Source organism: Lutra lutra, chromosome 8 (genome assembly GCF_902655055.1).
Source record: "Lutra lutra chromosome 8, mLutLut1.2, whole genome shotgun sequence".
NCBI lineage: Eukaryota > Metazoa > Chordata > Mammalia > Carnivora > Mustelidae > Lutra > Lutra lutra.
In genome coordinates this window covers 20,375,476-20,397,498 of record NC_062285.1, presented here as the reverse complement: position 1 = coordinate 20,397,498, position 22,023 = coordinate 20,375,476, and the positions used below count along the sequence as shown (strand labels likewise).

At 36.8% G+C, this 22,023-nt stretch overlaps 1 protein-coding gene across 3 annotated transcripts in view; it reads left to right on the top strand.

The window, feature by feature from the left end:
• Nucleotides 1-22,023, top strand: part of MALRD1 (MAM and LDL receptor class A domain containing 1) — a 763,597-nt gene that overhangs the window by 516,189 nt on the left and 225,385 nt on the right. For all 3 annotated transcript variants that reach the window (XM_047742658.1, XM_047742656.1, XM_047742657.1), the window contains one exon: nucleotides 18,798-18,926. In XM_047742658.1, the coding sequence (XP_047598614.1) occupies nucleotides 18,798-18,926 (129 nt within the window). The remainder of the gene's footprint in view (nucleotides 1-18,797; nucleotides 18,927-22,023) is intronic.

Here is a 22,023-nt window from a genome sequence, read left to right as displayed (position 1 = left end):
TCATGTTTAAGTGTGTAAAAACACATCCCCATCCCAGTTGTAAATGCAGTACTTACAGAATGTGAATTTGTCCCACATTCTTCACATATTTCTTTAAAACATATGCAAGCTTAATATCCTAAACAGTACTGTTTGCCATTTTAATGATAACATCCCACAGTCCATGCAAATCAAAGGGAAAACATTTAGGCATCCAACACTTGTTCCTCAGTAAAAATGTTTCCAAATTTAAGCTGAAGATAAAATCAGGCTTTGCCATAACACTGGCTCCTAGCACAGTACCTAGCACTTAGTAGGCAATCAGCAAACATTTTTTTTTTTCCTTTTTAAAATTTTTTTAATTGTGGTAAAATAAACAGAACATAAAATGTACCACTTTAATTGTGTTTAAGTGTGTAGTGTAATGACATTAAGATATTTACATGGTTGTGCTACCATCACTGGCATCCACCCAAGAAGTCCTTATCTTATAAAACTGGAACTCTGTACCAGGTAAACCTCTTCTCCCCACCACCCTCTACCCACGGCCCATAGCAACCACCATTCTACTTCCTGTTTCTATGAATTTGACTACTCTAAGTGCCTCATCTAGATGGACCCAGACTTACTTGTGATTTGCTTACTTCACTTAGCATAGAGAGTTCATCCATGTTGTAGCATACGTCAGAATTTCCTTCCTACTTAAGGCTGAGTTATATTCTGTGGTATGTATATACCACATTTTGTTTATGGGTTCTCTGTTAGTGTACACTTGGGTAGCTTCCACCTTTTCGCTCTGGTGAATAGTAAGAATATGAGTGTATAAATACCTGTTGGAGTACTTGATTTCAGTTTCCCAAAAATGGACTCGCCGGATCACATGGTAATTATATTTTAGTGTTTTGAGGATCGCCATTCTGTTTGTCATGGTCCCTGTGCCATTTTACATTCTTACCAATAGTACATAAGCATTCTGGTTTCTCCATATTCTCACCAAACTTTGTTATTTTCATTATTTTTAATTTATTTTATTGTTTTTATTTATTTCATTTATTTATTTTTATTTATTTTATTATTTATTATTTTGATTTATTATTTATTATTTTATTGTATTTATTTATTTTATTATTTATTTATTTATTTTCTTTATTTTGTTTTAATAGGAGACATCCTAATGGGCATGAGGTGGTATCTCATTTGGGTTTTGATTTGTATTGCTCTAATTTGCATTTATGATGGTGAACATCTTTTTATGTGCTTATTGGCCATTTGTCTCTTTTCTTCTCAGTAATACCATAGTTTTGTTTGCTCTAAGGCATAGTTTTTTTTTTAATCTACCATAATTTGTGACACAGTCTGTTGAACAGTGGCTTCAGCCATCATATTTATTCATCAAGCACAGTGATTTCATTATAGAGAATCAGTTTTCTGAGGTGATGAGCTGAACTTCTAACTTATAGCTACTAATGTATACTGAGGACTGCCATTTTTCTGTGGGTGCATATGCTTCTCTAGCTTTCACTGTGAGCAGTGCTAATTTGTATCAAACTTCCGAAGACAACTTTGATGAGAGCTTGTGAATATCAAACCTGTTTACATTTATACTTCACTTTTCCTAATTTCCTTCTTCTCTTCCTCCCCCTCCCACCCTCCCCTTTCTTCTTCTTTCTTTCTTTCTTTCTTTCTTTCTTTCTTTCTCTTGATTTTATTTATTCGTTTGACAGAAAGAGTGAGAGCAGGAACGTAAGTGGGGGAAGTGGGAGAGGGAAAAGTAGGCTTCCCGCTGAGCAGGGAGCCTGTGCCAGGTTTGATCCCAGGACCCTGGGATCATGACCTGAGCTGAAGGCAGAGCTTAACGACTAAGCCACCCAGGTGCCCCAGTTTTCCTAATTTTCAAAAAGTAGCTTTAGTTATGAATGCATTGGTAGTAAAGAATATTGTATGATTAAGTGGCCTCATGCTAATTTTGTTTTATTTCAGTCTCATGAAACTCCACCTAGATGAGTCTTTTTTTTTTTTTTTTAAGATAGAGGATAAAAAGTGTGAGGCATTAAATGCACTAGAAATACCACATCTCTCCTGTCACAACCTGGCCATATATATATCTCTGAATGTCAGATAGAGGAAAGATGAAAAGGTCTGTCTTCTGCAAAGTATGGAGTGTGTTGGTAAAGCAAGTGCACAAAGGAGAACCAGAGTGATCATGGGTGGGTTTTCAAGCAGATCAGTTTAGGAAGCTTCGCATTTGGAAATGGAGATCTAAAAATCAATTTCCTTAAAACTGTATTCCTTTATCTCCACTGTAAAATCTTTATGTAATCTCTGATGTCTCCATAGCTCAGCCCGAAGATTGATGATGTATATATTTAGTCCTTTGTTTTCCTTCCAGTTTGAATGTCGGGTCTGTCAAAAATCAAATTTCTAAACACATGAGGCTCAGACTAGGTCTTTTATGTTTCAGTAGTCTATTATTCTTTATTACTCTTCTCACACACCATCTTGCTATGCCTAAGTTTTGTTATCTGGAGTCTATAGTCTCTTATGGGAGCACCTTGGCTCTACTTTAGCCTTTTGTTCTTCCATGGAAATTTTAGATTCATGTGGATACGAATACACACACACACATCCATGTTGTATCTACGTATATGGATGTACATTCATCTGCCACTGAGACAGGTTTCTCATTTACTCTATGCAGCAGGTATAAGCCTGTGGGTCCCAGTTTTGTACGGGAGCCTCCGATGCATCCTCTGCCCTGGGCTGGCCCTAAGCCAATGAAGTTGTCTCCAGATTTCAACAGAAATTTCCAGTTGGCTGAATCCGTTCCATCTCTGGCTTTGAAGACTCTTGCATTTAAAAACATTTCAATATTGTATTACACATGTAGGTATTTCCTCTCAGATGATCTTAATAAGGTGACTAAAATCTCATACTGCCCAAAATGCTAATCAAAAAGTGGTTTTTCCATCCATAATATTTAAAAATGTAGAATATAATAGTAACATAAAGGTGTTTTAGAATGTTCTATAACATATATTATGAAAAATTTTAATACCATTTTTGAAAGGTTAGGTATTTAAAATGTACATCTTTTCCCAAGATGTCAGTCTTGCTTTATTCTTTAGGAAATAATGTACTCTTTGGTGAGCTTCTCTTTAAACTAACTTATGAAACATATTAAGCAATTTAAATACTATGTTGAGATTTTTAGTGAATCCAGTGAGTATCCAGGTGTTTTGAGTCTAAAATTTTTATGTTGTGTTCAAAGAAAACATTAAATATTTTATCATTTTTCAAATTTCCTTAAAAGTGTAGAACATGAACTTTATTTAATTTTATTTTTATAACATAAACTTTAATTATATTCTCTCAATTTTAATTCTCTCCAAAACAAGGATTCTGTTCTTTTTGATTAGAAAAGCAGTGATCTTAGATACTATATAACATGATAGGCTTTCATATCATTATCTGAGTTTGAATTTTAACTCTACTATTTCTCAGCTGTATAACCTGGGACAAGTCAGTAAGCTACCCTGCCTCTTCTTTACAATTAGATTATTGTGAAAATGTGTTGATTTAATCCTTGCAAAGTGATCCTAGCCTAAATCAACAATTTTTATTATTTGTTAATACTGGTTTTGTTTTCTAACTCTGTTCAGAAAGTAAATGATAATATAAAATATTATTAATGTTTCACAAGGCAGTGTTTTGTTGTAGAAAGAAAGCTGGCCCAGGATGAATGAATTAGGACTTCCATTATCCATAAATAGAATAGTTTTATCAGCTTTATATATTTTGTGTTAGCTAAATCTTTGAAGAACACATTTTATACATAAAGAAAGGTTTTGAGGGGCAAGCAGTCCAGAACCCAGAAGAAAATGGAAGAACTGATAGTAACAGAACTTTTACCAGTGTCAAGCATATACTAAAAACTTTGCATACATCATCTCATCTGAATTTCACATACAAGTTTGTATAGGACCTACAGTATCTCCATTTGTCAGAGAAAGAACCTGAGCCTCAAAAAGATCCACTGATTTAAGCAGATCACACAGTTGTTACAGATTTTACTCAGGGAGATATTAAGGTTTTGTTAAAAAATATTTTAAATTTTCTTCTTTGGTAAATTATTTGTTTACAATTATAAAGTAGTTCTGTGTTTTTTGAGTCTCAGTTTTAATAATCATCTTCAGTTGATAATACTCCTCTTAAATTCTGAAGAGCTGATTCAAATAGTGTATTGACAATACAGTGCAGAATAAAATTTTATACATCTTACAAATATGTGGGAGTTCAATGGAAAGGGTCAAAGATAATATTTACTGTGATTAGACTTGTTTGTATTCATTTTGCACACAAAAGCATAACTTGATCATTGTATGACCCTGAAATTTGCACATAAATTGAAAATTATATAACAATGTCCTGCAGTAACCTTACTACATAAATAATAGGATGGGCTAATTAAAAAGTCTGAATTAGATTGTTTAGCATTTTAGAATCTCTTATTCTTCATTAAAGCCCATAAATGGTACCAAAATCAGAGAGGTTCTAGCACCTTATATTTTTAAGAAGGCCATGTATTTTTGTACATGGGATTGTTTTTTATTGCATATGTTATTGGCCATTGCTATAGCCCATCCAATCTATAATAAGACCAAGAGAGATCAATAATAGATGTAATTAATTGTTCACATTCCTTTTTAGTCCATGTCCTGAAACCAGTTTTACCAGCCTTGAGAAAATCAAGGTCATTTTTTGCTAAGGATTCTGGGATGAGAACATAGAAACATGAATATAGGCAAGAAATAGGTGAAAAATCTGTGTGTTTGTGGACCATACGTAGGTAGGCATTATGAGGTTTATAAGTAATGCAAGAAGGTGGGAGAGATAAAGTAGGCAAAAGAAGAAAGTGTGTGTATTTTTTGTTATATTTAGTGTGTCTGATATGCTGTAGAGAAATCCAACAGAAAAATGTATTAGGTTTCTAAATTCAGGAAGAGGTACAGATTGGGATATAGATATCAGGTCATCAGGCCAAGGTGGCACATAAAACCATGATGTCCAAAGAAGAACAAAAAGAAGTAAAGCAGAATCACAGTTTGTTTTGTTAACATTTAAAAGTCTTAGTCATAGGCACCTGGGTGGCTCAGTCAGTCAAGCATCAGACTCTTGACTTCAGCTCAGATCAAGATCTCAAGGTCCAAGATCTGGCCCTGTATCTGGCTCCTTGCTGAGCATTGAGCCTGCTTAAGATTCTCTCCCTCCTTCTGTCCCTCCCCCACTCACATGCATGCTCTCTCTCTCTCTCTCAAAAAAAATTTAATTGATTGATTAATTAATTAATTAAAAGGCTTGGCCTAAAAAGGAGCCAAGATGAGAAGGAAGGTGAAGAAATGTCAGAGGGCCAGGAATGTGATTCCTTTAGCCAAGGAGCTAAGGGAACAGGGGTCTTCAAAAAGAAAGGCATTTCACATACCAGAGGCAACAGCGAAGTCCGGAATGGAAAAGGTTGATACTTCTTTTAAAATGGTAATCAGGGGGGCGCCTGGGTGGCTCAGTGGGTTAAGCCGCTGCCTCCGGCTCAGGTCATGATCTCAGGGTCCTGGGATCGAGTCCCACATCGGGCTCTCTGCTCAGCAAGAAGCCTGCTTCCCTCTCTCTCTCTCTCTCTCTGCCTTCCTCTCCGTCTACTTGTGATCTCTCTCTGTCAAATAAATAAATAAAATCTTTAAAAAAATAAAAATAAAAAAAAATAAAATGGTAATCAGGAGGCGCCTGGGTGGCTCAGTGGATTAAGCCGCTGCCTTCGGCTCAGGTCATGATCCCAGGTCCTGGGTTCGAGCCCCACATCGGGCTTTCTGCTCAGCAGGGAGCCTGCTTCCTCCTCTCTCTCTGCCTGCCTCTCTGCTTACTTGTGATTTCTCTCTGTCAAATAAATAAATAAAATCTTTAAAAAAAAATAAAATAAAATGGTAATCAGGAACTCACCAGATAGCTGAACAAGCATCCTGTTTGAGGTACATAATGAATAGAAAAGAGGTGCGAATGGTAAGCACTTCCAAGTCACTAAACCACTAAAGCATTCATGCATAAAAGTATCACATTCTGAGTTTTGTTGTTGGTGGTGTTTTATTTCCTTATTATTTCTCCTTCCTTCCTTCTCAGGCATTCTAATAATGTTTTCCTGTCGAAACCTTTGAGTCACTGATTTGATATATTGCCTGGGGTTCAGAAGTCCATTGTTCTTAAAGAATATGAAGAATCCATAAAGAACACTGGATATTTAACATATGTCCGGATCTAAAGTAGAAATATCAATATTTTCGTTCATACCAACCTAGAAATAGTTTATGAAATCACCTTTTTGTGTAAAAACATGAAAATATCAGTCTTTAGGAGATTTTAGTGTGCACCAGTTGAATCTCTCTTTTTTTTTTTTTTTGGTATGTTCCTAAACCCTCGCTGTATGCCAAGACACAGTCCACTAACTCTGCTAACACTTCTGATAATTTTGACGCAAGCTGAACTTTGCCTTCGCGGAGACCACTGAGGTTACATTTTCAGATGTCTTGCTAAGAATTGCCTGATATGTGTGCATTGACCTTCTTAAAACCTAACAATTTTTCTAACATAAGATAGATTTAAATGCTTCTGCTGAATAGAAACTATGGAAGGTATTGTTAATTTCCGGATGTTTGAAAATACGGGTCATGCGATATTAAGTTGTCAGCAGTGTTGAAATCTACTTTCATTTGCAGAATTGCCCCTGATTGCATTTACAGAGCAGGAGAGTGCTCAAGTGAAATAAACAGTTCACCTGTGAAGGAAGATTTGGGGTGCATGATCCTCTTCCAAAATGTGTTTTAGCCTTTTTCTTTTTTACACCAGATGTTGCTCTTCCTTCAAATAGACCCGAACCTTCCATATGTTGCCAAACTTTCTTGTTAAGGAAACTGAGAAGAAAGGAGTTTTATAAAGGAAATTCATAAAGGAACCGCTTTGTCTCAGTCACGTGGTCCAGTCTTTCTTTTTATTTTATTTTATTTTTAATAAACATATATTTTTATCCCCAGGGGTACAGGTGTGTGAATCACCAGGTTTACACACTTCATAGCACTCGCAATAGCACATACCGTCCCCAATGTCCATAACCCAACCCCCCCTCCCCCCATCAACCCTCAGTTTGTTTTGTGAGATTGAGAGTCACTTATGGTTTGTCTCCCTCCCAATTCCATCTTGTTTCATTTACTCTTCTACCCCCTTAACCCCCCATGTTGCATCTCCTCTCCCTCATATCAGGGAGATCATATGATAGTTGTCTTTCTCCGATTGACTTATTTCGCTAAGCATGACCCTCTAGTTCCATCCATGTCGTCGCAAATGGCAAGATTTCATTTCTTTTGATGGCTGCATAGTATTCCATTGTGTATATATACTACATCTTCTTTATCCATTCGTCTGTTGATGGACATCTAGGTTCTTTCCATAGTTTGGCTATTGTAGACATTGCTGCTATAAACATTCGAGTGCACGTGCCCCTTCGGATCATTACATTTGTATCTTTAGGGTAAATACCCAGCAGTGCAATTGCTGGGTCATACGGTAGTTCTATTTTCAACATTTTGAGGAACCTCCATGCTGTTTTCCAGAGTGGTTGCACCAGCTTGCATTCCCACCAACATTGTAGGAGGGTTCCCCTTTCTCCGCATCCTCGCCAGCTCTGTCATTTCCTGACTTGTTAATTTTAGCCATTCTGACTGGTGTGAGGTGATATCTCATGGTGGTTTTGATTTGTATTTCCCTGATGCCGAGTGATGTGGAGCACTTTTTCATGTGTCTGTTGGCCATCTGGATGTCTTCTTTGCAGAAATGTCTGTTCATGTCCTCTGCCCATTTCTTGATTGGATTATTCTTTGGGTTTGAGTTTGCTAAGTTCTTTATAGATTTTGGACACTAGCCCTTTATCTGATATGTCATTTGCAAATATCTTCTCCCATTCAGTCAGTTGTCTTTTGGTTTTGTTCACTGTTTCCTTTGCTGTGCAAAAACTTTTGATCTTGATAAAATCCCAATAGTTCATTTTTGCCCTTGCTTCCCTTGCCTTTGGTGATGTTCCTAGGAAGATGTTGCTGCGGCTGAGGTCGAAGAGGTTGCTGCCTGTGTTCTCCTCAAGGATTTTGATGGATTCCTTTCTCACATTGAGATCCTTCATCCATTTTGAGTCTATTTTCATGTGTGGTGTAAGGAAATGATCCAATTTCATTTTTCTGCATGTGGCTGTCCAATTTTCCCAACACCATTTATTGAAGAGGCTGTCTTTGTTCCATTGGACATTCTTTCCTGCTTTGTCGAAGATGAGTTGACCATAGAGTTGAGGGTCTATTTCTGGGCTCTCTATTCTGTTCCATTGATCTATGTGTCTGTTTTTGTGCCAGTACCATGCTGTCTTGATGATGACAGCTTTGTAATAGAGCTTGAAGTCCGGAATTGTGATGCCACCAACTTTGGCTTTCTTTTTCAATATTCCTTTTGCTATTCGAGGTCTTTCCTGGTTCCATATAAATTTTAGGATTATTTGTTCCATTTCTTTGAAAAAAAATGGATGGTACTTTGATAGGAATTGCATTAAATGTGTAGATTGCTTTAGGTAGCATAGACATTTTCACAATATTTATTCTTCCAATCCAGGAGCATGGAACATTTTTCCATTTCTTTGTGTCTTCCTCAATTTCTTTCATGAGTCCTTTATAGTTTTCTGTGTATAGATTCTTAGTCTCTTTGGTTAGGTTTATTCCTAGGTATCTTATAGTTTTGGGTGCAATTGTAAATGGGATTGACTCCTTAATTTCTCTTTCTTCTGTCTTGTTGTTGGTGCCAGTCTATCTTTCTAATTGGTTAAATGACTAGCTGAGATGACAGACACTTTGAAAGGCCATCAATGAAAGAACTGCATTAAATATTTATTAATGCAACACTGTAAGCTTGGACTTTTTATTGCTTTCTGAGGGCAACACATAAATATCTTTAATTATAGTGCTACCCATACTGTTTTACTAATAAATTTTTATCCCCAGGTTATAAATTCTTTGAAGGTAAGAACTATTGCAATATCCACCATGTTGTCCAACAGTGGCTTAATACATGTTTCTAGGATGAATGAATACAAGATTCTAAGGTGATAACATCACTAGATGTAAACATTTAGTACTTTTTATGGGAGACTGATTTTCAGTATTCCCTTTTAGAGATGAACATTAAATGGCTTACCTAAGGGCACAGAGCTTTTCTAAGAATGGGGGTTCAGATCACTACCTTGGTCCTCATATTTGGACTGCCCATTAATAATCGGTATTTACGGGGTGCCTGGGTGGCTCAGTGGGTTAAAGCCTCTGCCTTCTGCTCGGGTCATGATCCCAGGGTCCTGGGATCCTGCTTCCCTTTCTCTCTCTCTGCCTGCCTCTCTGCCTACTTGTGATCTTTGTCTGTCAAATAAATAAATAAAATCTTTTAAAAAAATAATCGATATTTACTGCTGAGCACTACCAGTTCTCACTAGAGGTAAACTTACTTAGAATGATAAAACTTTTGAAACATACCTTCCATAAAAACTATCCAAAGATAATCAAGAGGTTAAAACAGTCAAATGACCAGGCAAACCTACATATTAACCCGTAAAAAGAAACCATATTTATGGAAAAGTTCCCTCTTCCAGACAGTACAAATGCATCTTAATGTTTCTGCTTCAATGGATGCCCTCAGATGCTGATATATGTTTACCTTTAAGTGAACACAAGATACAAAAAAAATCATATATGCCAATTTCAATCTAAAGCATAGATCTACCATTGAACAAAATGCAATTAGTGTAATGTTTATATTAAATAAAGAACTATTGGGAGAAAATGTTTTATTGGACATTCTTTGGGTTATCTTTAGAATACATGGTCTAAGACATTAATAGTTTTTAAATATTAAATTTATATTGAAATTTAGGCTATGGAAGAACTGACAAAATTATATCATGGGATATGCTTCCCACTCACTAAAACATATAAAAATACTTCAAAAAGTGCAAATTAGTACTCTAAACTAAATTTAAAGAAAGAAAAAAAAATCTACCAGTCTTATGATCATAAGAAGGAATTCAAAACCTAGATCATAGGTGGAAGCTAACTTCCCAGTGTCCTAAAGGGTTTGAGGACCTGGCCATAGAGTATAGTACCTGGAGACCGGGTTTTTTAATCCTGTAGGGGGAACGGGAGAGGTAGGCAATGAAACCTTTGCATAAGGCCCGGTCCTTTCCAGAAAAGCCTCAAAGATAATTTGTTGTCTGTGTAGGGACCTGGGAAAAACAAACAAAACAGGAGCTACCGTCATGAAACCAAAACCATGAAATGGTGCCACACCACATATAGGATGGAATGTAATGTAAGAGTGAGAACTCCAAACAGCAAATTAATACTAAAATTTTTAGAACCACTTTAACTTCAAGGACAGTGCAGAAGCTGGTGTAAATTTATGCTTGTTGGGGCCATCTGCTAATGGGATTATGATACAGAAAAAAGGAAAGCATGACAAAAAGAATAGGCAGGATGCTAAATAAAAAGAGTTAAACTAGTAATAAAATTATAACTGAACATAATTATCAATGGAAAAGTGGAACAAAGAGATTAGAGAAAAAACTGAAGAGTAAATCATCAAATGAATATGAGTTTGGGGCACCTGGATGGCTCAGTCTGTTAAGCCAGTGACTTTTGGGTTCGCCTCATGGCATGATCTCATGAGATCAGCCCCAGCTCTGCCCTCAGTGTGGATCTGCTTGAAGATTCTCTCCCTCTGCTCCCCCCGCTTGCATGTGTTCTAAATAAATAAATCTTAAAAAAATATATATATATGTGTATATATATATATATATATAAGTATATAATACACATGTGTATATATTTTTATATATATACATATAAAATATATGTGTGTGTGTGTGTGTGTGTACAGACACACACACACACACACACACACACACACATATATATATATATGAGCTTACCAGAATACTGCATAGTAAAGAGGGGAAAAACACAGGACAGTGACTAAGAGACACTGAGGATCAGAGAGAAATGCAACATTTTTCTAATAGGAGCTCCAGAGTTAGAAAAGACTTAGGGAAAGACATTAGGTGAGGAGATAATACTGATGATTTTTTATAACTGAAAAATGGCATGACTTTTCAAGTCATTATAGCTTAGAAACAATGACATCTCAGTGACAAGGAGCAACCTAGTATCCAGAGCTTGGTTTCATATAACATTTTCCAGTAAAAGGAACCGGGTGAGGAGCTTGAGTGGCTCAGTTGGTTAAGTGTCTGCCTTCTACTCAGGTCATGATCCCAGGGTCCCAGATGGAGCCCTGCATCAGGCTTCCTGTTCAGTGGGGAGTCTGCTTCTTCCTCTGCTCCTCCCTCCTGCTCCGTTCTCTCTTGCTTTATCTCTCTCAAATAAATAAATAAAATCTTAAAAAAGGTTAAAAAAAGGGCCTACCACTTCATAGAGAAATGGCTGATGGCTGATCCTAGGACTGGGCCAGAAAACATGCAAGATTTGCCTGAAGCAACTTACAGTGCTACAAGATAAGGTGGTGTGCAGAAAGAGAAGCCTACGTTGGTGGGTATATCAAAGGCACCCAGGAGCCAAGTGAAAGAGCTCTTCTTGGCCGAAACTGGAACAAGTTGAACAATAAAATAAAGTTGCATTGTATTGTGACTCAAATTATAAAATATTCTTGAGTCCATACTAATATTTACTGAATATTCAGATCGTCCGAATAAATATTTACTGAATAAATAAGTAAACGAGAGAGAAGAAACATTTTCCATGAATAAGATTTCCAGCTAATTTATGTAGATTCCATGCCCTGAAGAAGGGGGACTGTAGATCACTGTAGATGTGGCCTACACCCAGTGATTCCCTTCCAAAGAATGCAGTATGGAAAGGGATAGAAAAGAGACCTTACAGTGGAGAATCATGGCAGGCACTACACCAGCAAGGTGAACAAGGTCAACAGGAGCACTACCAAGTCCTGTTAATAGTTTATACTCTTGTCACTACCTGATGAAAATATAACTTCTGTAGTCTTTCTTCCCCTAGGCCATTAATTCTATCTAATCATGAGGGGAAAACAAATAAAACAATAACAACAACAAACCCAAATTCCAGGAGAAAGGCATGCTACGAAAGACTTAGCCAGTATTCTTCAACTAGGAAAGTCATCAAAAACAAGGTAAATCTGAGAAGTGGTCAGAACAGAGTCACCTGAGAAGACATGGCATTACCACCTAAATAGCATTGTCTTCAAAGGCGGGGAATATGCCCATTATGTCTTGCATGTGATTAGTATATTTTGTAGGAGAAATGAAGGTGCTGAAAGATGTATGCCCATGTGAAATTTACTGTCTGCAGTTGAGGGTATATTGAATATCATTACTTGAGAAGATGATAAAACTCATGTTTGCCCACAAATACAATCTACAGAACGATTATATCTAGTTCTGTATAATGAACCCCGTATATAAAAATTTAATCCAAATACAAATTTAAAGGGGCGAGAGCTTCTTGATTGTCAGTACTGTTTCAAAGCAGAATAAAGCCAGTTTTAACCTGGAGTCACTTTCAGGCTGGTGACAGTCTGTTCCAATCCATAGCAGATTAGTCTTAACATATGCATCATCCTTTTATTGCATTAAATATCTCAGCTACATTCTTCTATAGACCTTTTCTTCATTGTAGGATTTTCGATGTATCATGCTTTAGTTTTAGGTCTTTAGGATTCTGCCACCCTTTTTTTTCTTTTTCTTTTTTTTGGGGAGGGGGTGGGGGTGGGTAGAGGCAAAGAGAGTGGGAGAGAGAGAATATTCAGTAGGCTCCATGCTCAGCACAGAGCCTGGCGTGGAGCTCGATCGCACAACCCTGAAATCATGACCTGAGCAGAAATCAAGAGTCAGATGCTTAACTGACTGAGCCACCCAGGTGCCCCAACTTTTTTTTTTTTCCTAAAATAAATATTAACTCTAGTTCTTTTTTTTTTTTTTTTCATATGCTCTATTCTGCCAGCCATATTATCTCAACTCTCTATTATGAGCACCACTATTCTTTTCATTCTTATATCATTAACTGTGGAATATGTGAGATTATCATTCATCCCACATATTTGTCAACCAGGTAGGAGGTACTTTTATCATTTTGATTGAATAAACCTGAAAGTGGCTGAATACGTGTAAGACAGTCCCACTAACAGAATCTGCCTTTTCTACTTACCATGATGTTTTTGGTAACAACTGTCTGTCTACATTCTTGTCTTAAAGAAGATCTACTTCTCTTAGAATTGTAGGCTCTTTTCTTTTTTCTTGGGGTGATGTCTAAACTATAGATATTTTAGTCTTTGCTTGCTTTACCGCAATGCAAAGAACTGACTTGATTTCTTTTCATGTCATTGCTACTCTATATTGTTAAGGAAATGAGCCTCATTTAGACATGTAGTCTATTCTAGTTATTTTTCAAAACTAAAGAGTGAATTATTTAAAGTCAAAACACATTTCCTCTGTGGAGTAATTATATAGGGCTCCACAGCCTATGGCATGGAGAAATAAAATAATCCCCAATGCATAGAGTTGCATACTAAATAATGCTCACATACTGCTCTGAGTTAACTATAAATTCTCACTAGTGTTAATTAAAAATTATATGGCAAAGCTTCTTCTATAAACCACTCAGTGACCATGACCTTTAATTCTTCTTGCTGATGCCTGTAGTTAAACTACTTGCCATTTTCTTATATGCCTTCTTTTCATTCTTCATTTTTATACTATATTTTACTGATAAATTATTTTTGGAAATTATAGAAGTTAAAACTTGCATTTTTATCAAGAGATTTATTTTTTTTAAAGATTTTTTTTATTATTTTTTAAAGATTTTATTTATTTATTTGACAGAGAGAGATCACAAGCAGGCAGAGAGACAGGAGGAAGCAGGCTCTCTGCTGAGCAGAGAGCCCGATGCGGGACTCGATCCCAGGACTCTGAGATCATGTCCTGAGCTGAAGGCAGCAGCTTAACCCACTGAGCCACCCAGGCACCCCAAGAGATTTATTCTTTTTCTTCATGGAAATACTACCTAACTTTGAGTAAATTACCCTTATCTCAGGCACATCAGCTATGTACCTATTATAATCTGTAACAAAGGAATTGTGAGCTTTATTTAATTTGTTGAAGTAGATTAAAAATAGTTTGGGACCGTTAATGCACATCTCTGTGAAGGTATAAAGTATCGTCATTGGACTTCCTGTGATTTAAAATGATACTCAAATATGTAAATTGCTAAGATTGCTTTGGGTAATATGGACTTTTAACAATGTTGGTTATTCCAATCTATGGAAATGGAGTATCTTTCCAATTTTTTATATCATCTTTAATGTCTTCCATTAATGTTTTATAGTTTTCAGAGTACAGGTTTTTCAGTTCCTTGGTTAAGTTTCTTCCCATTTTGTCATTTTGGGTGCAGCTGTAAATGGGATTGTTTTCTTAATTTCTTTTCCTACTACTTTATTATTAGTGTATAGGAATGCAGAAATTTCTATATATTAATTTTTTAATTAATTAATTAATCTTGTGACTTTACTGAATTCATTTATTAATTCTAACAGTTTTTTGGTGGAGTCTTTATATATATATATATATATAGAGAGAGAGAGAGAGAGAGAGAGAGAGTCTATATACAGTGTCATGTCATCTCCAAATAGTAAGTTTTATTTCCTTACCAATCTGGATGCCTTTTATTTCCCTTTCTTATCTGATTGCTGTGACTGGGGCTTTCAGTACTACCCTGAATAAAAGTGAGAGTGGACAGTCCTTGTCCTGCTCTTAGATGAAAATATCTTCTTTTTCTCCCTTGAAGATGATATTAGCTATGGATTTTTCATATAGGGCCTTTATTATGTTGAGGTATATGTTCCCTCTGAAACTACTTTGTTGGTAGTTTTTGTCATAAATGGATGTTGTACTTTGTCCAATGTTTTTTCTGCATTTCTTGATCATATGGTAATCATATCGTTTTTGTCCTTTTTCTTATTAATCTGATGTCATGTTGATTGATTTATGAATAGTGAACCATCCTTGTATCCCAGGAATAAATGCCACTTGATTGTGGTGAATCAATTTTTTCACATGTTGCTGGATTCAGTTTGCTAATATTTTGTTGAAGATTTTTTCATCTATGCTCATCAGAGATATGGACCTATATATCTCTTTGTCTGGTTTCAATATCAGTAAATCTGGCCTTATAGAATGAATTTGGAAACTTTCCTTCCTCTTTTATTTTTTTGGAATAGTTTGAGAAGAATTGGTATTAATTCTTTAAATGTTTGGTAGAATTTACCTGTGAAAATTTTTAATTTTTTTTAAAAATTTTTTACAAACATATAATGTATTATTAGCCCCAGGGGTACAGGTGTGTGAATCGCCAGGTTTACACACTTCACAGCACTCACCATAGAACAAGCACATACCCTCCCCAATGTCCATAACTCTACCACCGTCTCCCTACCCCCTTCCCCTGGCCACCCTCAGTTTGTTTTGTGACTTTAAGAATCTCTTACAGTTTGTCTCCCTCCCGATCCCATCTTGTTTCATTTATTCTTTTCCTACCCCCCAAACCCCCCATGTTGCATCTCTGAGATTTTATTTATTTGACAGAGAGAGAGATCACAAGTAGGCAGAGAGAGAGGGGGCAGCAGGCTCCCTGCTGAGCAGAGAGCCCGATGCTTCGGGGCTCCATCCCAGGACCCTGACATCATGACCTGAGCCGATGGCACTTTGAGCCACCCAGGTGACCCTACCTGTGAAAATTGTTAAAGTGGCCATACCACTCAAAGCAATCTATGGATTTAATGCAATCCTTATCAAAATACCAATGACAGTTTCCATAGAACTAGAAAAGATATTCCTAAAATTCATATGGAACTCCAAAATACCCTGAGTTGCTGAAGCAGTCTTGAAAAAGACAAATCTGGAGGCATCACAATCCCAGATTTCAAGATGTACTACCAATCTGTAATAATCACACCAGTATAGTAATGGCACAAAAATAGACATATTGATCAATAAAACATAATAGCAAATCTAGAAATAAGCCCACACTTATATTGTCATCTGCTAGAGAAGAGGCAAGAATATACAATGGGGAAAAATAGTCCTTTCAAGAAATGATTTTGAGAAAACTGGACAACTACATGGAAAAGAAAGAAACTGGACCACTTTCTTACACCACACACACAAATAAACTCAAAATGGATTAAAGACCTAAGTATGAGACCTTAAACTATAAAATTGCTAGAAGAAAACAGGGGCAGTGATTTCTTTGGAAATTTCTTTGGAAAAATGGAAACATTTTTCCATTCAACATGTCTCCTCATTCAAGAGAAACAAAGCAAAATTAAACTCTTGGGACTAGACCAAAATAAAAAGCTTTTGCACAGCAAAGGAAACCATCAACAAGACAAAAAAAGCTATCTACTCAATGGGAGAAGATATTTTCAAATGATATATCTGATAAGGGATTAATATCTGAAATATATGAAGAACTTCTACAACTCAGTACCAAAAAACCCCCAAATAATCACATTTAAAAAATGGACAGAGGACACAGACATTTTTCTAAAAAAGACATATGTATGGCATAAGGACACATGAAGAGGTGTTCAGCATTACTAACCGTCAGGGAAATGCAAATCAAAACAATGAGATATCACTTTATACCTGTCAGAATGGCAAAAACAAAACAAAACACACACACACACACACACACATACACAACAGAAATAGCAAGTGTTGGCAAGAATGTGGAGAAAAAGAACATTCATGCACTATTGGTGGGAATGAAGATTGGTGTAGCCATAGTAGAAAACGATGTAGAGGTTCCTTAAAAAATTAAAAGTAGAAATACCTTATGATACAGTAATTCCATTATTGGATATTTATCTAAAGCAAATGAAAACACTAATTCAAAAAGATATATTCACTCTTCTGTTTATTGCAGCCTTATTTACAATAGTCAAGATATTGAAGCAATTCAAATATCCATTTGTAGATGAATGATAATGGTGTATGTGTATATTTATATATATTACGTGTAAATATACACACACACCATACCCTATATATAAAGATGTGTGTGTGTATACACACACACACACACACACACACACACACATATATATGTAAAGACCCACAGTGGAATATTATTCAACCATTTGCAACAACATGGATGGACCTAGAGGGTATAATGCTAAGTGAAATAAGTCAGTCAGAGAAAGACAAATAGCTTGATTTCACTCATATGTGGAATTTAAGAAACCAAACAAGCAAAAAAAAGAGAAAACAAACTCTTTTTTTTTTTTTTTAATTTGACATAGAGAAGCAAGAGCGAGCACAGGCAGACAGAGTGGCAGGTAGAGTCAGAGGGAGAAGCAGGCTCCCTGCCAAGCAAGGAGCCCGATGTGGGACTCGATCCCAGGACACTGGGATCATGACCTGAGCTGAAGGCAGCCGCTTAACCAACTGAGCCACCCAGGCGTCCCGAGAAAACAAACTCTTAAATACAGCACAAACTAATGACTATCAGAGATGAAGGGGTGGGGGGGGATGGGTGAAAAGAGGTAAGTGGGATTAAGAATACACTTAATGACTACTGAGTAATGTATAGAATTGGTGAATCTTTGTATTGTACACCTGAAACTAATATAACACTGTATGTTCATTATACTTCAATTAAAAAGTATGAATTGCTTTGAAAATTCTATGCTAATTCCTAAGCTCCCTTTAGATAAAACCATTATGCCTTCAGTTACTATAGCCGGAATTTACTAAGCACAAACTATGGATTAGGAGCTGTGTTTGGCTTAAGAAAATACAACCCAAACTCCTGCTTCTAAGGGGCTTGGAAACTGGAGTGGCAGACAGAGCTGTAATGCAGCTCCTCTATGAGGTGGTAAACATTTAACATAGAAATAGAAGGGTTCTTAGGTGGCATGAAACATAGCGTATCCACCTGGGGCTTGGCTGACAAAGAAAAGGCAAAACAAGGGGAGAAGGGAGCTGTTTCCTGAGTCTTGAGGTTGAGCAGACCTCCAGGAGCCCAAGAGGAAATGGCCAATGTAGGTGAAGGAGGTAGCAGATGTGCACACATGGAGAAATGAACATGTGACCTCTTCATGAGCCCTTAAGGAGTAGGGTGTACTGTGGTTTAGCTGCAGGTGCTTACCAGGAGAGTTGCAGAAAATGAGACTAGCAAACTAAGTTGGCACCCAAAACAAAACATTTTTACTGCATTGATTAAGATGTTGGATTTAGGCAATGGATGATTTTGAAAGCACAGTCTATATAAGTTGCTGGAAAACTGGCTGTGAGACCAAGAGCAGAGAGGGGTCTAGAAGTCTGCCTTGGACAGCTATTAAAACCAGTAACTTAGGGGCGCCTGGGTGGCTCAGCGGGTTAAGCCGCTGCCTTCGGCTCAGGTCATGATCTCGGAGTCCTGGGATCGAGTCCCGCATCGGGCTCTCTGCTCAGCGGGGATCCTGCTTCCTCCTGTCTCTCTGCCTGCCTCTCTGCCTGCTTGTGATCTCTCTCTGTCAAATAAATAAATAAAATCTTTAAAAAAAAAAAAAAAAACCAGTAACTTAGTTAAGTGTATCTGTAAAACCACTAAAAGGAATATTAGAATTTTAAAGAAATATTATAAAAATGACTTTGCTTTTATTATTTTTCCCAGTGGGAGAGACTTCTGAGAGTTGCCCGGAAGCCACTGATTTTTTGTGCCACAACAAGAAGTGTGTTGCATCCCACCTTGTCTGTGACTATAAGCCAGACTGCCCTGATGGGTCTGATGAGGCTCACTGTGGTAAGTGATCTGTCTGCTCTCATGCAGCCCATTCAGCACAGATTTTACTTCATTAGGAAAGTAACATATTGGCATTGATGACGGAGAGGAAATACTCTTTCCGTGCACTAGAGGAGATTTAAAATAGTCAAAACATTTTTCCCAGCTTCTCTATCCACACATCCAAATCACAGCCCACTTAACTGTTTTATCCCCATACTAAACACCATAGCAAATCTTGTCCTAAAAATTTCTCAACGTGTCATTGCGCAGAACTGCAGGGGGAGGGGAGTGTCAGAATTTTAATCGCCAAAACTGACCTGTTGGTCTACATTTCTTCATTGGTTTTCATTTCCTTTTCCAGAAGATGGTTGATTTTATAGATAAGGCTAAAAATGAGCACTTCAAATAAATGCTAGTAAATGATTAGTTTAGTCAGTTACATTGCTCTGGGAAAACGGAGCTAGATTGGCCACATGGGTTTTTTTTTAAAGATTTTATTTATTTATTTGACAGAGAGATAACAAGTGGACAGAGAAGCAGGCTCCCTGCTGAGCAGAGAGCCCGATGCGGGACTCGATCCCAGGACCCTGAGATCATGACCTGAGCCGAAGGCAGCGGCTTAACCCACTGAGCCACCCAGGCGCCCCAGCCACATTGTTTTTTTTATTCAAACTTTAATTCAAGTGATTTTTAGAAGTCATGCATAAAACCAAGTATGTAGTTTTAAAATATGAGCATGTATTTAAATCCAAAGATTTTTTTTTTTTTTTTGTATTTCTTTTTGATGAACATTCATACGGAAGGAACCTCACTACCATATAAACTACCTGTTGTAATTAGGGTTTGCTGCATAGAAAACTGCCCTAAAGTTTAGTAGCCTAAAAAAGTTTCATTTTGTACTCAATTTTGTGGATCAGTAATTCAGAAAGGAATCAGCAAGGCAGGTTGTTTCTCATCCACATGGCTCCCACCAGGTATGGCTGGAACTGGAGGGTCACTTTCAAGATGGCTTCCTTCCCTCCGGGTTTGGCACATTATTACTCTTTGATCTCTCTGTCTGGCTTGACATAGCATCTCATTCTCCAGGGCAATCTAATGTGGCTTGGGCTTTCCATAACAGGGCTATCACAGGACAGTCAGATATCTTGCATGGGTTTGGCTTTTACCAGAGTAAATACTTTCAAGAGCAAACATTCCAAGAGCCACAGGAAAAACAGGAAGAATTCATATGATTTAGCCTCGGTAATTCTAGAAGGTCACTCTTGGGTCTTTCCAGTGGTCATGCAAATTAAAATGTCTAGCTTCAGTTCGAACAGAGAAAGGGGGTGGATTTTACGTTTGGGACAATTTCATGCATGTACAGGAAAGGAGTATCATAGAAGTCATGTTCAAATTTTTCTTTTTAACTCAATATCCTTTTTATTCCTCAAGATCTTATAGTAATGATGCTTCTGAAGTGTTCATTTTCTCTTCTTTTGTGTTTATTAGTTTTATTAAATTGTGGTGAAATGTGCATAACATAAAATTTACCATTTTAACTACCCTATGACCCAGCAATTGCACTGCTGGGTATTTACCCTAAAGATACAAACGTAGTGATCCGAAGGGGCACGTGCACTCGAATGTTTATAGCAGCAATGTCTACAATAGCCAAACTATGGAAAGAACCTAGATGTCCATCTACAGACGAATGGATAAAGATGTGGTATATATACACAATGGAATACTATGCAGCCATCAAAAGAAATGAAATCTTGCCATTTGCGACGACGTGGATGGAACTAGAGGGTATCATGCGTAGCGAAATAAGTCAATCGGAGAAAGACAACTATCATATGATCTCCCTGATATGAGGGAGAGGAGATGCAACATGGGGGGTTAAGGGGGTAGGAGAAGAGTAAATGAAACAAGATGGGATTGGGAGGGAGACAAACCATAAGTGACTCTTAATCTCACAAAACAAACTGAGGGTTGATGGGGGGAGGGGGGGTTGGGAGGGGGGTGGGATTATGGACACTGGGGAGGGTATGTGCTATGATGAGTGCTGTGAAGTGTGTAAACCTGGTGATTCACAGACCTGTACCCCTGGGGATAAAAATATATGTTTATAAAAAATAAAATTAATAAAAATTAAAAAAAAATTTACCATTTTAACCATTTCTAACTGTATAGTTCAGTGGCATTAAGTGCTTTGGCATTATTGTCCAGATATCACCACTGTTCATCTCCAGAACATTTTTCATCTGGAAAAACTGAAATCCTATACCCATTAAACAATTAATGCTCCAATTTCCCTCCCCCAGCCCCTGAAAGCCACCATTTGATTCTCTGTTTCTATGCATTTGACAATCTGGCTATCTAACACCAGTATTTGGAACCATATAGTATTTTTCTTGCTGTGATGGACTGAATTCACTTATCATAAATTTCTCATTTATGCTATATTTTAATTTTAAGTCAAAGTGTCAAAGGGAGTGAAAATCACTGGCACTTCCTAAAACTGTACTATCAATGCCACAGTATTATAATCTTAATTTTACAAACGATTATGTATTACCTTTATAATATATGCATTCTCAAATGAAATTCATAATATATTGAAAGATTTCCTACTGTTCTTTTTTAAAAGCTTCTATTTAGGTTTAACTTATTTTTTTTTCCCCTAGTGTTCTTTCTAGCTTTTTTAAAGTACTCCCAAAAATAAATTTTTAATACTGACTGTAGAGAACCAATTCCAGTGACACTCAAAAAAAAAAAAAAAAAAAAAAGCTCCAAAACCTTTGTAAAATCACTATTTTCCCCACCAGACATAACAAGTAGAGAGTATTTAAAAAATCATCAGCATATAGTACCATTATAGTATGTATGTATACTATATACATATAGTATCATTAGTTTTTGATGTAGTGGTCAACGATTCATTGGTTGCATATGAAAATAAGTAATATCCAATCAAAAGTCAAAGAAAAAATCACCAGCAAAAGAAAATGAATTTTCTAAAAGAAAAATAATTTGAACAAGGTGACATTGACATACATAATCCAGTGAGGGGAAGGAGAGCTGTCATGTGCACAAAGAAAAATAGTTACAGGCAGTAAATGTTCCTCCTCTCACT